We start from the raw sequence: 16,731 nt of genomic DNA, 5'->3' as shown, positions 1-16,731 counted from the left end.
ATCTGATCTAAATGTACCATCTTTCAGTTTAAAGCCATTCCTCTTTGTCCTATTGCTACACACCCTTCTAAAATGTCCTTCTCCAGCRCTCTGGCGACCCATCTTTTGGTATGGGAAAGTTGGTATAAGGTCCTCCTGGAACCTTCCTTCTCCAGGTTAAACACCCCCCAGAGGATTCATCATCTCCATAGTTCATAGCTCTGTGTCTCAGCTTGAGGTTCCAGAAGGGCATTTGCAGATGTTAATTGCAGAGAAGATGTCACCCTAAGCTTCAGAGCAACCGAGGATCTGCTGTTTGYACATCTCCAGCCACTGGAATGTTAACAGAGGAACCAGAGCAATCCCCATTCCAGCCTGGAGGAAGGCTGACCTTGTATGTGGGTGACGGTCGGTGATTGAAGAGATGGGCAGATGGCTTGGATGCAATAAGCCAATTTTATTGATACAGAGCACAGTATATATACCCTGTCAGCAGTAACTGAAAACAGATCMTTATATAAGCAACAATTACCAACATTGCAAAGCTAAAGGCTGGCACTGACTGGTACAGGTACATGCCCAAACATGCTGTTSTCATGCTGGTTGTTTGTTTTGTGCTAGGCCTCACTRTTTGCCAGGGCTCATATAACTGTCTCTCCCTGTGCAAAGAAATTACAGTATTTCTTTGAGATTGGATAGACCATTCATAATAAAAAACATATTTGTTTGTTTTGKTTTTTTTTTTTAATTCTGAAAGAGGTGAAAAAAAGCACCTAAATGCTTCTCTGGAAGCATTGCTCTGGAATTTTAAGGTATTTTATTAGATTAGAAGGCTGAATTTTGAGAAAGTTAATGAGTAGAAGGAAGAACTTAAAAACAGAGAAAACACATGAAAAAAACATTACCGTTGAGGGTTCCAGCTTTTAGGGGTGCATTTAAGGCATTTTTCTCTCTTGTATTTATTAGCATAAATTATCACAAGAGTATTTGTTTAGGAACAAAGTGTGTGCAAGGTCCATGTCTTGTTTATATCAGAAAAGGATCAGTAAGGAATAGAGCTAGTCAGGCTCAGAAGATAATTTAAATGTGAAATTTATATGAAGCCATTATAAAAACAATGATGCATAATAATGTACATACCCTTGATGAAGGCTGAGATTCAGAAAAACATCAAAATATGCTGCAGATTAATGATGAGCATATGGTTATATCTGTCTAAAGTTAGTACAAATATATAAATCCATTAATTAAAAAATAAAGTGTCACCGCTGTTTGAAGCTGTTAAGACAGTTGTTCTTGTTGCTTATGTGTGTTGTTGGCTCTCCTGATATACAAGAGGTTGAYGAATAATGCTGATTCATCAATAGTGAAATGTTTTGCAAAACCATCCCTACGGTGCTAAATGGCTAAACAGACAAAGAAGCAAAAGTGTATTGTTATTTGAGGAGAAAACTTCAAATTCAGTATGGAGCTTCTAAATCTAAATCTAAAAAATTGGKAGTCATACTTAACTTTGAAACAAAGCATTTTGCTGGACTTAAAACTTTTTCTCAACATTTCAGGGGCTTTTCTCTAGACCTGCCACAAAGCCAAGAAATCAGTTATTCATGCAGCTGTAATAATCATTTTGACATTTGTAGCAGACTGTTTTCACTTCAAGTTTTCTGTTATAAAGTCATATCTTTTAATCTCAGGAAATGTTTGTGTAATATTTGCATATAGGGATAGGTCCATTGCACTCCAAAGGGACTGGTTGCATAAAGGTAAATCACAGCGAGCTGTTCCATTGAAAGTCAGTGTAATTGCTGCTCTWTTAGGCTGCTCTTCAGTGTAAAAATATGGACCAGATTCTCAGTTATTGTGTGCTATTYTTCAGAGGGTCTTCACTTTGGAAGATAAACAACCCCATTGTGAAATCCTGGATTACTGGCTGTTTGGTAAAACYATTTGATGCTTGTATTTCAGAATCACAACCACTGCAGCTTGTATGATGGACTTGAGAAGATACCCATTAGATGAACAAAACTGTACTCTGGAAATAGAAAGCTGTACGTACCTAAGAAAATGCATGTGAAATCTAGTTTGGATCTAGGGTTTGTTTTTTTTTTTTTTTCCTTTAATAGAACTGTGTAATATTTACACGTGTCTATAAACACCATTTGAATAATGAAATTATCACTTTGGGGATTTTTTTTTCATCTGTTTATTTGACTTATTAAAAGATGTAAGGAGTCATACCCATTTCTAGATAGATGAATRCATCCTAGAAAAATGAGTTTAGGACAGAATGAAGTAATTTAGTATTCCTGCCTGACTTGGCAGAGGTAGTGACTGGATGCTTATCTTCAGCACAAGAGATGAATATTTGTATTTTTATCAGATTTATTTTCAAGAGAGCAAACACTCTGATACAATTTTCTTTTAGTATGCTTTATTATGCATGGATCATCTTGCTGCAGGAGCTGCCCTGGGCTCTCAGATTGACCCCATTTATGATTCAAAATTGTGTTACAAAAAGAACAATATTCTGATTTTCACCTGTTCATATCCTAGGATTGCAATAYTCAGATGTATATTTGCACTTCAGAAGTACCTGATCCATTTCTGGTACTGGCTGGAAATTTTGAAACATACACAGAAAATACTACTATATATTCTGTATTCAACTAGTTTAAACTAGTGGAAATGGTGCAACTCACAGTTTACTGTGGAAATGGTGCAACTCACAGTTTACTATGAGTGGAAAAGGTTTGCCCCAATTATATTTTTCTGTGTTCATTGAATAATCAACCTTTTTCTGGTGACTATCAGTGTAAACACAACTTGGTTTCAGTGCTAAGTATATATGGTCTTAAATACTGGATAGTATTTAAGTGGAGAGTGTTTTCTTCTGGATAGTGTTTTCTTCTCATTGTGACCATTAGTGAATATTATGTGACAGATTAAAAAAAAATCAAAAAACGAAAGCAGAGTATTTTGCCTAAAATTCCTGGGCAGAGTGTRATGGTGCAGCTGTTTGGGAGACCTTCCCACAGGCAAAATACCATACAGCACTCCAGCTGTTCCAGTTCTTTTTGTTGTCTCAAATGACAAACTGCATGTTTGAAGCTGTGTTTGCATCTACTGTTATTTCTGACTTACTCTCCTGCTTTGCCTGCAGATGGCTACACAACTGATGACATAGAGTTCTACTGGAGAGGTGGAGATAACGCAGTCACTGGCGTGGAGAGGATTGAACTTCCTCAGTTCTCTATCGTGGAATACAGACTGGTGTCAAAGAATGTTGTCTTTGCCACAGGCAAGTATTGCCATTTGCCCATTTAGTGTTTCGTTTTCTTSTGCATGAAAATTACTGTTTTATTAATCATCATTCACTATTATTACAAATCATGATATATAGCCTGGGTTGCATGTTTGGATAAAGAAATTACTTGACAAACCTGAACTTAGGATCCCATGAAATGTCATTCCAGAGCTGCATTCAGTACTKCATTYAGCTCTGGGGCCTCCAACACAAGAAGGACATGGACCTGCTGGATTGAGTCCAGAGGAGGGACACGAAGATGATCAGGGGGCTGGAGCACCTCTCTGATGAAAACAGGCTGATAGAGTTGGGGTTGTTCAGCCTGGAGAAGAGATCCTTTCAGTATTTCATGGGGCAGAGAGCTGGGGAGGGACTTTTTACAAAAATGTGTAGTGATAACACTAGGGGGAATGGCGTCACACTGAAAGAGGGTAGATTTAAGTTAGATATGTGAAGGAATTCTTTACTGTGACAGTGGTGAGACGCAGGGTTACCCAGAGAAGTTGTAGATATTCCATCCCTGGAAGTGTTGAAGGCCAGGTTGGATGGGGCTTTGAGCAGCCTGGTCTAGTGAAAGGTGTCCCTGCTCACAGCAGTGGGGTTTGATCTCTATAGTCTTTAAGGTCCCTTCCAAACCAAACCGTTTTGTGATTCTGTGATTCCTTGTTTGTTTTTCWCGTTCTTGTGTGTATGTGATACTGAACTAACTAGATACCTAAATATCTCTGATCTAAATGTTAAGTCACCTCTGAATCATGAGTTTGAATGTAGCCTACAGGGTAACTGATCATATACAAGTGTGTTTGGCACACTAGGTCAAAAAGCTGMCAATTTTATAAACACCTTCCTGCTACTTTTCAGTGCATCTTCGCTTTTTTATTATATAATGAATGTAATGTCTTTTATATCTTGATTTTCAGTGATGGATGTACAGTACTTTATACACAGCCAGCCAGTGCATTTATCRTCATTGTTAAGATGCTGAAATTAAATCCCTGCTTGTTTCCTTGAAGATGTAATAAAAGTTACTAGTAACTCACAGCACTGGATATCTTTAGATTATGAAGTGCAAGGCTGATTTACATATTTGGTGTTAGACACCAGTATATGTGTGAATATGTGTGACCATCATATCCAAAGTAACACAGAAAKCCATCAGCACTTGTGGGGCTATTATTTGTCTCATTATTGGGGGCCTTCAGATTTTCAGTGCTCTTCAGACCACAGGAGTGTGCTGTTCCATCTGTCTCAGCACACTAGAACAAATGAAGCACARCTCAATCATGTTTGTAAGCATCACTTCACCCACTCTTTGGACACAGCATCTGYTTCAAAGTACACAGAAACACAAGTTGTATTTCAGAACAAAATGTAAATATTGCTGGGATTGAAATTAGTATGAGGGGGTTTGCCAGCTGCTGCTGTTCTTGTTTATCATTGTGAATGGAAGATTATTTTTCTATGGAGAATCAGTTGCTCTAATCCTATATCCTTCTGTGGTACAGCTGGTGTCACCTTTGGCAGCCAGGGCTTACTTGCACCTCGTCAAGACTGGATATTCTTTTGTAGGAAGGCTCTTTTAGACAGCAGTKACAATACAGAGAACTTATTTGTGAAGTGACTTCTATGACAGTCCAAGGCCATCTTTTAGTTCAGTATGAAATACTTCATTAAATGCATGACTTAGTAATTTAGAGATGAGAGATTTGTAAAAATCAGGAAAATGAGAAATCCAAACAGATGTGTGACAAATACAAGAGAATGAAAACTAGGAGCACATATTTCTGTGACTGACCAAATGTTCAGAATATTAATGGTTCTTGCTTAAAAACAAGTGGAAGGAATTAAAAARTCTCATWCTTCAGGGTTTAGGACAGCTTGGCATTAGGGAGTCACAGAGAACAGCRTGTTTCTTGTACCATTTTTTGAAATATTTATTRTATTTATAATTTTTGTCACTGATGAAGACACAATACTGAATTTACTATTGCTTTGATGCAGGGCATTATGAAAATGCTTGMTCAATTATAAAATTTTAGGACAAGTATTTCCATGCAGGAGAAACATCACATTTGTTTCTCAAAACTGTGTTTAAATCAAATTTTTAGCATGCCAGCGGATCTGATACATCAAGTCAGCAGACCCTTTTCAAGTTTCTTCTCAAGAGTTTTCTACAGTTCTAGTAATTAGGGCCAGTTTCTACACTTTTTTTTTGGAAAATAAGTTAGGCATGTTTTTGGCTTTGAGGTTATTGAAGTCTCAAGGGAAGATATTAGTTCTTTGAGCACAGTATCTCAGTGAACATTTCAGAGATTTCAGTCCTAGTGTGCTTTGATTGAAAAAAACTAAAAGAAGACTTCAGAGTCATGCCATAAACAGCTTTTGGATTAGTTATTTCTCCTATCCTCCAGTGCTGTATAATCTTGTGTAAYTTAGGCAAAGGGAAAAATCTGTTCCCATAGTTACTACTGAGAAGCAATGATAAGCATGGGAAAATCCCCTCAGATAATGTCAGAAAGTTGGGTGGACCTGCAAGAATACTGGAGGACCCTGCATGCCTCCTGAAGTATAGAATGGAAGGTAAAATTTATCTTGCCAATTTAGCAAAATGTGTGTGAAAACAGTATAAAATACAGTATGGACAAGTGCAAAATACAGCATCCATGCAACTAATTATTCCTATCCAAATTAAGGACAGAGAGTGCCAGGTTGGGCCAGGGTTCTGTGTGTAGAAATCTAGGGGTTGCTGTTGATCTCAGAGTGAACATGAGCCAGTAGCATCTTTTTGGGAAAGAAAAAGGAAACCAAMAAAATTACAAATCTCATCATTGRAAGGAGTCTGATTTATATTGGTAATGCCTGARSTTAATGTTTGTGGTCAAGGGTAGYGCTCTTGAAGGCAGAAATGAATCARTAGAAGAGGGTCTACAGAAAATAACAAATGTAAGTGAAAATCTAGAAAACAGCATACCTGAGRTAAGTGGAGAAACAGGTATGATCATTTAGTTTAAAGAAAGAAACACTTCTTTGAGAATTAAATAAAATCTTCAAGTGTCCAAAAGATATCCGAAAAGCCATGCATAATAGCCTGTTTCCTTTATTCATGATTTTTAAATTGCTATGAAGAAGAAATATCTGGTTTGACTATCAGTCTAACACCAGCTGAAGACCACACAGGCTGTAGGCCATAAGATATTTAAATGGCACTGGATGCCCATGTGTCAGTAACTGAGTTAAGCCCTTATTCAAATTATATCAAATCAGTGATGTCAATGGAGCCTGAAGAGCTATTCAGCTCCTGAACACCCTTGTTTTCTCAAATGAATATTTTAAGACACTGTTCAGTTAGTTGCCTAAACATAAGTATCTACTGTTTCTTGAGCTGCTGTTGAAGATCCTGATTAGCAGTTAGGCTGCTGTTCTGGCATCTTACAGCCTTGTGTCCTGTGTTCACCTCCTAGTGTTTCACTATTGATTACTTAACTCATATTTTGTTCAACTCTTCTTTATCCTATCACATCTCAAAAGGCATTAGACACCTCTGTGTAGGCAATTAAATCTTACTCTTTAAAATCAATTGGCTCTGAATCTCCAAGGTTTACGCTGACAGCTCATGCTCCATCCACTTGCAAATATGTGCATTCAAACACCTGAAATGTAGTTCTAAGTCTGTTACCTGAATCTGCCTCCTAAATGTTTGTGTTATCCCGAAATGCTGAGATACTGAACAGGAATGGGGATATGTAAAACACCACCTAAAAGCTCCAAGTCACATAACAGTCAAAGCCATATTAGCAACCTGTGGGAGGAGGGAAGTCTTAGAAGATTTGAAAATTAAGTATTTGCTGTATTCTGAAAGATCAATSTGTAAAGTTCATTTCCAATTAGCCAAAGAACATTCCCAGAAGAACATATTAAAATAAGAATTCTGTAACTGACCAGCTCTGTTATCTTGTTTCATACTTGGATAAAGCAGCAAGAGACTAATTTAGCCTTGAAGACAGATATTTCAGCTTGCTTTAATGAAATTGGAGCTTTTAATGGAATTGGAACAGAAACAAGAACTTTCTTTTTATGGAGTGCCCAAATATGTGAAAAAGGAATATTTAGGTCTCAGTTATTGATTAAGTGTTTGTTTTCACACCTTCATTCTCCACACTGTTAGTTTTAAATATTTCTGCCAAAATTCTGTTATTCTTATAGTATTTAAATTAGCCCATTGACAGCAACATGGTATATGAGATGGGAGGAGGGATGCATAACAAGGCTAAAACAGGTAACAAGTTAAAAAATACCAAATTTCTCTGGAAACTTAACAACTAGAATTCCCTGGTAATTAGTCTCTAAATGTACCGAGCCTTAATTGACAAATCATTATCCGATCATAATCAGTCAAGTAACAGTGTAGTTGTTGAGCTCATCCAGAAATCAACTTTTATTCAGTAAGTTCCACAAGATGGGTCCTTCATGGGTAAATAAGATCTGGACTTACAGTCCTCGCTTCATGAAGGTTAGGACCCATCCTTTTCACTGAACTTTACCCATTCACACAAAGAGGGGGAATTAAGTATGGGAAGTATGGAATTTCCGCTGATTCTGGTGCCTGTTTGCTGGAACTGAGATACTGTAGCAGAGATGGCAGGCTGGAGGCAGGGTCAACAAATAGTTTTTGAAGACATGAAAGCATTACAGTTGAAATACAAACTGGTAGGCTTAGGGAGAGCTACCTAAAGGAGAACCCTGGCTATACAGTATGAAAAAACCCAAGGCTACCCAGTTTGTTTTTCAATTTCTACCTGACCCTAACAAAGACTATACTATGTAAAATCATATTGTATAAAAGTAAATAAATTATACTATACAACATGCAGTATACAAAGCTTYCCTACCCATGGCAGGGGGGTTGGAGCTATATGATCTTTAAAGTCCCTTTCCACTCCAACTATTCTCTGATTCTCTGATATGCTTCTGTATGACCACACTATTCTGAGATACAGACCTGCCAATAAAATTTGAGTTGTAAAATCACCACCAAACAGGATGACATTCCGTTTACCACAGTGAAACTGAGCAATWTGTCAACTGCAGCAAGCTGCTGTAATGCCAGCAAGACTTTTGTTTAGATTGCCCAGGAGCCTACACCATCAAAGTCTACCCTGCAACTTGCAGGGCTTGGATTCATCTTGCTGTGATTTATTGAGTAAATAATTTCATTGTCTGAATTTGAACCAGGTATCTGGGTTGGTCAGAATCTAGTCCATAGAGTTGGTGGGGTCTGGACACAAATTCAGTACACTTACAGATGAGTCCATTTTAGGAGGTTATGGATAATACTCTAGGCTTCATTTGCTAGGTTGACTGGATGACCTGTAGCTCACCAACATCATGTGTAAGCAGTTGAAGTGAGTCACTTAATCAACCACTCTTTGAGAGGGCACAAACCGGTCTTCATAGTTTCCATCTGCTGATGAAAAAGATGTAGGGGCTAAATCATGTCCATCAGCTGTGTGCTGGTGTCTGAGATGTCACAGAGCATCTCAAAAGGATCAGAGCACCATCAGATTTGCAAATGAGTCTCTCTCTTACAGTCAATTCCAACTCTAGAGAAGGAAGACAAAAAGCACTGGCAACYCTGGCCCTAGACATGGTTCCTCGTGTCCTAACTTCAGGACAAAGGAATCTGCTGCTTGAAGCTTTGATTGTCTCTGGTCTTGAGGTCATCTGTCTGGGAAGTCCACCTTTGAGGCCAGATCACACTAGTTTTTGTMATTACCTTACCTAATTAGACAGAAATGGTGATGAGCTAATGGATGATGGTCACAGGTGAAGCATTCAAGATAAATGTCTGAAGTTCACTCCGTTATACCTTTTCTCAGTTTGGTATTTCATTACTGAACTTTGCTAACATAGATGACACATTATTCTCTCCCCTGCTGACACATGCCTCTTTCACCCACACCATTTTCCATGCTTTGGCAATGGCAAAGTTCTCTCTTCTTTCTCTGAATTTCCCCACTGCATCCAGGGTCCTTCACTCTGGAGCACTCCAAGAATTGACTTGGATTCTGTGATTCAGTTCTACCAAACYTTCTTGAATTAATCCTTCATATTATTTAATCAAAGAATCAGTATTTTATGGGATATTCTTCAGTTGTCATGTCTTAAATTATATTCCACAGATATCCAGATCTGGACAGGACTTTTGGAAAGTTTTATACAGTTTTATAGAGCATCCTTTGAGTTGGGGTTGTATTACATGAAATAATTTTTCTCAACAGAGCTTTATAAAGATCTCTCTCTGATGCTCTACTCTTCTTGCAGAAAATTGACCAGGTCTACTGCATTTTYAATGTATTTCCTGATGGCAGCATTTATCTGTTTCATTATGGTCTCCTGTTTTATTTATATAGTCTGCAGACACAAGGCCACAGAAACATTTTCATAAGAAGTCAGATGAAAAAGTTAAGCTTTGWTAGGAAAATAAAGCAGGCCTGGTTTCAATGACAGATCTTGTCTTTTGAAATGAAAAACTGTTTAATGGAAAATTAAGATGTTAAGCAAGGTGCAGTATAAATGATACCTTGCTGAAATACGTGTTGGGTGCTTTAGAAGGCAGAAAACCTTGGTCTGATCTGATTTTCAGGATGAAATATATTTTTCTAACTCATCTAGTATATTTCTCTTGGTGAAACTAAAAGGCATTTCATTCTGGTAAAAAAATACTGCTGATTGAAGCAATCACAGCTACCAGATACAGCTACCAGATACTTCTTTTCCCAGTGATAGTTGTTCTGAGATTTTTTGATACAGCAGTTAAGGATATTTGCACAAGTTTGATATTATCTTGATGCTCTTCTGCCTGGASATGATGCAGCTTTTTTCTGTTGTATGACTCAAAGTATAATAAACCATCAGGAATGTGATGAAGAGAAATCTACAATTTTCTATTCCTYCTTTCCTTTCTCTCAGGAAATCCATCATTCATGTGTATATGGGCACATGTGCTTTCTTAAGCTCATATGCTAACATATKAATATAATTTAAAGGGAATTTGTAATTTTTCATTTTTTTTCTCAAGATGTAATCTGTTATATCTTGCAAATGTTTGCATTAGAATGGGTGGGAAGTGTTCTAATATCTGGCTGRGTTCTTGGTATGTGCTGAAGTGCTTTTTTAGGATGTTGACTAACTAGATTTTATAGATGAGGTGTTAGAAGTATCATGTCTGAGACTGGTAGAGCAAACACTGAAATCAMGGAGCCAATGTGTGGATGACTACCTTTTTCTTATAGAGCTCTGCTCAGATTTAATCATCTTTGCATTCAGTGAGAAAAAAAAGTCACAATTATTTTTAACAATTTGTGATTTCTAAATATATAAAATGTGTTCAGTAAGATTAACACCAATTCAGTAAGATATACACTGATTTGAAGTCAAGTTATTATTGTGGTTACTAATTGTTTTCATTTTTAATTTTCTCCATTTGTAACTGTTCATGAATCCTACATATATATATATATAAACACACACACATATATATGCACATACTCAAAATTCAACTTCTTTTTGCTCAAAATAGATTTGGATGAAAAATTCTGTCTGGCTCTAATTGATGTTAGAGKATCTGGTCTGGAGGCTTTTCCTCAATGGGATTCATTGCAATTTATTTTTGACACCACAAGTGGCATGCTTCTCACAGTTCAAATGTAATTAAGAAGTCTCATCTCTTGAACAAATCTTCATTGCATCTGAAAAAAATTGCACATTACTTATTCACTCAATATAAATTCTATGCAGGCAACTGTATACTTGGATAAGCATTTTAGTTGGACATCTAAGCATTTGTTTTTAAAAACTAAATGGTGCTCACCTATCTGTGCAATAGTGCAAAGTAATTTACTGTCTCTTTTTTCTTCCCAAATACAAATTACTTGGCCATTACTGTATTCACCACAAGGTTTCTTTTGATACCAATGAGCAATACAGTGAAGGTGTCTTCCCTACTGTTCTGCAGATGTCATACTGCCCCACAAAATGTGCATGCTTTAATTTCTACAGAAACTGGAGGCAATTATCCACAAGTGTCTTTTCTTCAGTATAATTAACACTGTTTTCTTCTTTCATTTTTCAGGTGCCTATCCAAGACTCTCACTGAGCTTCAGGTTGAAGAGAAATATCGGCTACTTTATTCTTCAAACCTACATGCCCTCTATACTGATTACCATTTTATCATGGGTGTCATTCTGGATCAATTATGATGCATCAGCAGCAAGAGTTGCCCTTGGTATGTGCTAAGAATGAGTGGGACATTAAAATGTCAGACTGAATGTAGCCTTCAGAGGTTGTTAAAAACTACAACGTGATGTCAGTGTTTTGATATTCCAAAATAATTTGCGTCAAAATCATGTCATCCAGTATTGCCTCAAAAGTGATAAGTTTTCCCCTGCATGCAAGAATGTAGCTACCACTAAATCTCTGACATGAGCTGCTTATACAAGTCCCAGACTTGTTCTCATCAAAGTTAATGTTGTTGTCAGTAAGTTCATCTAGGAGACCAGCTCCACAACCATAGTGAGCGTGGGCTTTTAGTCCAACTCAGTGTGGGAGGACAAATGTGGCTCCAAGCCTCCTCCTGAGATCCTGAGAGCTTTAAGTGACACCGGCAGGAGCAGACCAAGAACCACTGCTAGTTCAGCACACAGGGGGACATGAGCTATGGACCATAACATGCCACCTAACTGTCAGAGTACATGGGATGTTAAGTGCCAGCTTTAAGTGTCATTTACCTCATGACAGAAACCCATGGATTTGGCACAAGTGTGTGATTCCTGCCCAAGAACTTTTCAGATCAAGGTATCCTTTAAATAAGGGAAGGAAAAATGTTCATTGTGGAACTCGTGACCCAACACTGCCCCAACCTGAAGAGAACCCTTCCTTCTGGAAAAAAGACTACCTTCCCACAACCCCAGGCAATGTTGTGAGCTGGTATAGAATAACCTTGGGGTCCTAGCCATGCCTTCTCCCAGCAACTGCAAAAGTTAACCCTTCCCTGGCCAGAACCAGGACAGATTCTATGACAATATCTCAAAGCAAATATTTCATCCTTTACGGAAGCATACTTAGGGATAGCTGTAGTTAAGGAATATTAAATGGATCTATAAAACCTTATCAACACCTCTGCCTCTCACCTCCTCTGAAATTCTGTCTTCAGCCCTGTGCTTCCCAGTTACACATAACCTTCCTACCCAAAACTTGTCACTAAGCTTGTGCTGTCTGTCCTCCTGCTGTGCTCTCTTACTTTCTTAAGMCAGAAACATATTCCTTAGTTCCCTWATTTTTCTGTAATATACCACAGCAAACCCAGACTACAGCCGATGTCCCTATGATTCCCCTTTTCCTTTCCTCATACCTCCCAAGGTCYCACATACCAAAGCAGGCAGGGTAACCACCTTGGTACAGCACCATATTACATCCCAGCCTCTGGGATGAAGCTGGGTAGCTGGAGATTTTGTAGATTAACTGAGTTACTGTGCAGTAACTCTGCAGATCCTGTTGAATAGCTGGTGCGTGTGGACATGACACTGTCTGGCATCATCACTCAGCAGCCAGTGTGTGTTTATCAGTGTGGAGCTAAGTAGCAGTCTAATAGGAAGTGGGGCATAGAGTCTGAACATCTCTGTTGTGTTCATAAATGAACTAGTAGATACCAGAGATCCACCCAGGTGGACCAAGTGAGGGGAGCAYTTCAAACACATCAGTCAGCAGCTAGATACCTACTGTCCAGGACTGCAGAGAGCAGATGGTTAGACAGAAGTTACCATTCTCAGTGACATTCCATGCCCTTGTGTTACAGGTTCATGAGATTTTTTTTCTTGTTTAAGGAACAAGACTGTCTCATGTGGCCTATTTCTGTGTAGCACAAGYTCATCAAGTACTGTAAGACAAATATTAGAACAAAAGTCAGAGAGTACAAGGCAAGCTCAGGAGACCAGATGTTCTATTTCCAGTTGATAGAAAGTCCTTTTGAGAGGACAAAAACACATCTGATAGTTTCTTCTGAGAAAACAATTAGTGCCTTGGTGATTATATCTGTGATATTTGTATAATAAAGTTCGGTACCATGGGTCTAATCCTGTGTTCCTTTGTATAGTCCCCCTTATGASTCTTAAGCTGATATGACAGAATCACAGAAAATGTGGAAGGGACCCACAAGGATCATCAAGTCCAACTCCTGGCCCTGAATAGGACCATCCCCAACAGTCACTCCATGTGCATGAGAGCATAGTGCAAATTCTTCTTGAGCTCTGTCAGGCTGGTGCTGTGACCGCTTCCCTGGGGAGCCTGTTCCAGTGCCCAACCAGTCTATGGATGAACAGCCTTTTTCTAATATCCAACTAAACCTCCCCTGACATAGCTTCAGGCCATTCCTTCAGGTCCTGTCACTGGTCACCACAGAGAAGAGATCAGTGCCTACCCCTTCTCTTCCCTCATGAGGAAGTTGTTACTGCAACGAGGTTTCCTCTCAGTCTTCTGTCTGTACAGACCAAGTGACTACAGCTGCTCGTCATACAGCTTCCCCTTAAAGCCTTTCATCATCCTTGTTACCCTCCATTGGACACTTTCTAATAGTTTAATACCTTTTCTATGCTGCAGTCCCCAAAGCTGCACASAATATTCAAGGTGAGGCCACCCCAGGGCAGAGCAAAGTGGGACAATCCCCTCCCTTGCTTTGCTGGTGATGCTGTRCCTGWTGCCCCCCAGGAYAGGGTTGGCCCTCCTCACTGTCGGGGCACTGCTGGCTCCTGTTCAACTTGTAACTGACCAGGACCCCCCCACCCGGTCCCTTTCCGTGGTGCTGTTTTCCAGCCTTTTGTTTCCCAGTTTGTCAGTACATCCAGGGTTGCCCCATTCCTGCTGCAGAAGCTGACATTTTGCCTTACTGAACTTCAAATGGGTGGTGATTGCTCAGCYCTCTGATTTGTCAAGGTCTCTCTGCAAGGCTTTCCTGCCTCCAGGAGAGGCAACAGCTGCTTCCAGTTTTGTRTCATCYGTGAACTCACCTGGTATCCCMATATGAAGTGGTKTAAAAATTTAAAGGCAACMTAGCAYCTTTGGACATAACTGGATCTGAAACCAGATCCAGTTATGGACTGCAGTTTGGAYTGCACCTTTGGTTCCAGTATAACTGGATCTGAAAAGTGAAGTACAGAAAAGGTATACCTGATTTCCTAAGTATTTGTTGGAGAAACATTCCTTGTGCAAATCTTGGGACTCAGAGACGAACTTTTTCTCAATCCCTGCAAGAAGGCTGTGTTGTCTGGAAGACCTTGATTCTGTTCATTCCCCTCCATGTTTTGCCCCTGTGCCTGATCCCTTKCTGCACTGAACCAGATTGTTGCCTTCAGAATGAAGCCGAGGTACGAAGCAGAGGCCCGCTCGTTCCAGAGACTGTGCTCTGAACACTGCTGATAGAGGCTGATAAAGGGCTGATCACAAGAGAAACATTCAAACCTATCAATTCTGCTCACTTGATTTTTTGCTAGATAGCCCTAGAAGTTCCTAAATTCAGTCCTACGAGTGAGGAGAAAAATAATCTCTCGAGTCTTTCCTTGTGGGAAGGATTAGAATCACAAGTTTATCTTATTTTCTTATTTGAGGGGAGTGTCAGCTACTTTTCCTCGAGCCGTGCTTTAAAATAAATTATTGATTTTCAGAAGGACATTTGGCCGTAGGGTTTAAGGATCTCCCAGGGAATGTATTTCCCTTGGGTTAGTTCTAGCCACCTTTCTATTCAGTGTGCTTAATCTTCCAGATCACCAGACATCTGACATCAATGCACATTTGTTTCACAGTTTAGAGGAAAAGCACTGAAAACTGCACGTCACTAACCTACTAAATATACAAAATATCTGTTACACAATCTCAKAGGGTATTACTGCAGTTCCCTGGAGTGACACTGCTTACACCGACAGCTTGATTTTGAGTTATACTGTCTTTATTTCTGTCTCTTCAGGTAAAAGAAGCTGTGTTTTATTATATGGCAGCAATTTTATTTTGTCCTGTATTTCTGTTCTGCCTGTATTTTAGTGACTACTTATAAACTGATGGTATAATTATGGAATCAAAGAAAATAGTAATGGAGGGGACCTAATAGAATGGCTTGCCTTGAGATGTAGACTTATTCCACACATCAGTGTTTGCAGMAACCTGTGATTTGCAATTCCCATAAAATTTCCAGCAGAGATACAGATACTGCAGTTTATTGTGTATTTTCAGGCAGACTGAAAATAAATTTGCTTTTCTTTCTAGATTTTCAAAACAGTTCTCTAAAATATTTTCAGGTTCTATCTTYATCCTTGGATAAATAACTTATAAGGTTGATATAGCTTTTTTGKAGGTATTTAATTAGTGTTCAGTTTGTTGCTATAAACATGCTGCTCTCCCTCCTTTTTCTTTCCAAAAATTCAGATACCTGTCTCTCATTGCTCATCTCACTTTTCTCTATGTAACTAGACTACTGCTCCAAATTAGTCATCTCAAATTCCACTTACATATTGTCCTTTCCTGAAATAGGTGTCTAAAATAGATGGGATGAACTGCTCTAGAAAGGTGCCTGTCTCTCTGTCTGCTACAGGGAGGCCCTACAGGACTGGCATCAACCARCTGCCTAACTCTAAGAAATTTAAAACTGTGGGAGAAGTCTTTCACCATCTGTACGAACATTGTTTCTGTTGCACATCAGTTTGGTCTTCATGGAAGAGTTTTCAGCATAGCTATGCTGTTTCCATGAAGCTACATTAACTCAGGGCAGTGGTGCCAAACCCTCCATTAGCTGTTTCCCCAGTCCTATGAAGGAAATAATTGTAACAGAATAATAATGCATCAGGTTTTAATTTTGCTTTCATTTGCAGTTATGTTGCCTGCAAGATATCTTTAAGAAATTTTTAAGCTTCTTCCCACTGACAAGGTATATTTGCCAAGAAGGAAARTAAAATTGAATGCTTGGAGTTGTAAGATATGTCTTCTTTTATCTTCGTGTAGGAATTACGACTGTGCTGACTATGACAACAATCAACACTCACCTACGGGAGACTTTGCCTAAAATTCCCTATGTTAAAGCCATTGACATGTATCTCATGGGCTGCTTTGTGTTTGTCTTCTTGGCCTTACTTGAATACGCCTTTGTCAACTACATTTTCTTTGGAAAAGGCCCTCAAAGGCAGAAGAAACTTGCGGAAAAAACAACAAAGGCAAACAACGATCGCTTAAGGTTTGAAGGCAACCGGGTAAGTTTCTTTAATCTATATATATTCTCTCTATTTTYACATTGCAAAGACCGTCGGTAGGAAGTGAACCAAAAAGGCTTGCGTAAAAACATCACCATCTGGTGACAACCAACCACATCTTTTTGTGGACAAACTTGGGCATTTTCATTTTCAAGAACTGAC

At 38.9% G+C, this 16,731-nt stretch overlaps 1 protein-coding gene across 1 annotated transcript in view; it reads left to right on the top strand.

Moving 5' to 3' along the window:
• The window catches only part of GABRB3 (gamma-aminobutyric acid type A receptor subunit beta3), a 115,007-nt gene that overhangs the window by 84,633 nt on the left and 13,643 nt on the right, over positions 1-16,731 (top strand). The window contains exons 5-8 of the mRNA XM_057368088.1: positions 1,945-2,027; positions 3,140-3,277; positions 11,415-11,567; positions 16,325-16,569. Coding sequence (XP_057224071.1) covers positions 1,945-2,027; positions 3,140-3,277; positions 11,415-11,567; positions 16,325-16,569 — 619 coding nt within the window. The remainder of the gene's footprint in view (positions 1-1,944; positions 2,028-3,139; positions 3,278-11,414; positions 11,568-16,324; positions 16,570-16,731) is intronic.

The sequence above is a fragment of the Malurus melanocephalus genome, unplaced genomic scaffold (assembly GCF_030028575.1).
Source record: "Malurus melanocephalus ecotype Western Australia unplaced genomic scaffold, MMel_1.1 scaffold_88, whole genome shotgun sequence".
Lineage (NCBI taxonomy): Eukaryota > Metazoa > Chordata > Aves > Passeriformes > Maluridae > Malurus > Malurus melanocephalus.
The sequence above is the reverse complement of the archived record's forward strand: the minus strand, read 5'-3'. Positions and strand labels throughout refer to the sequence as shown.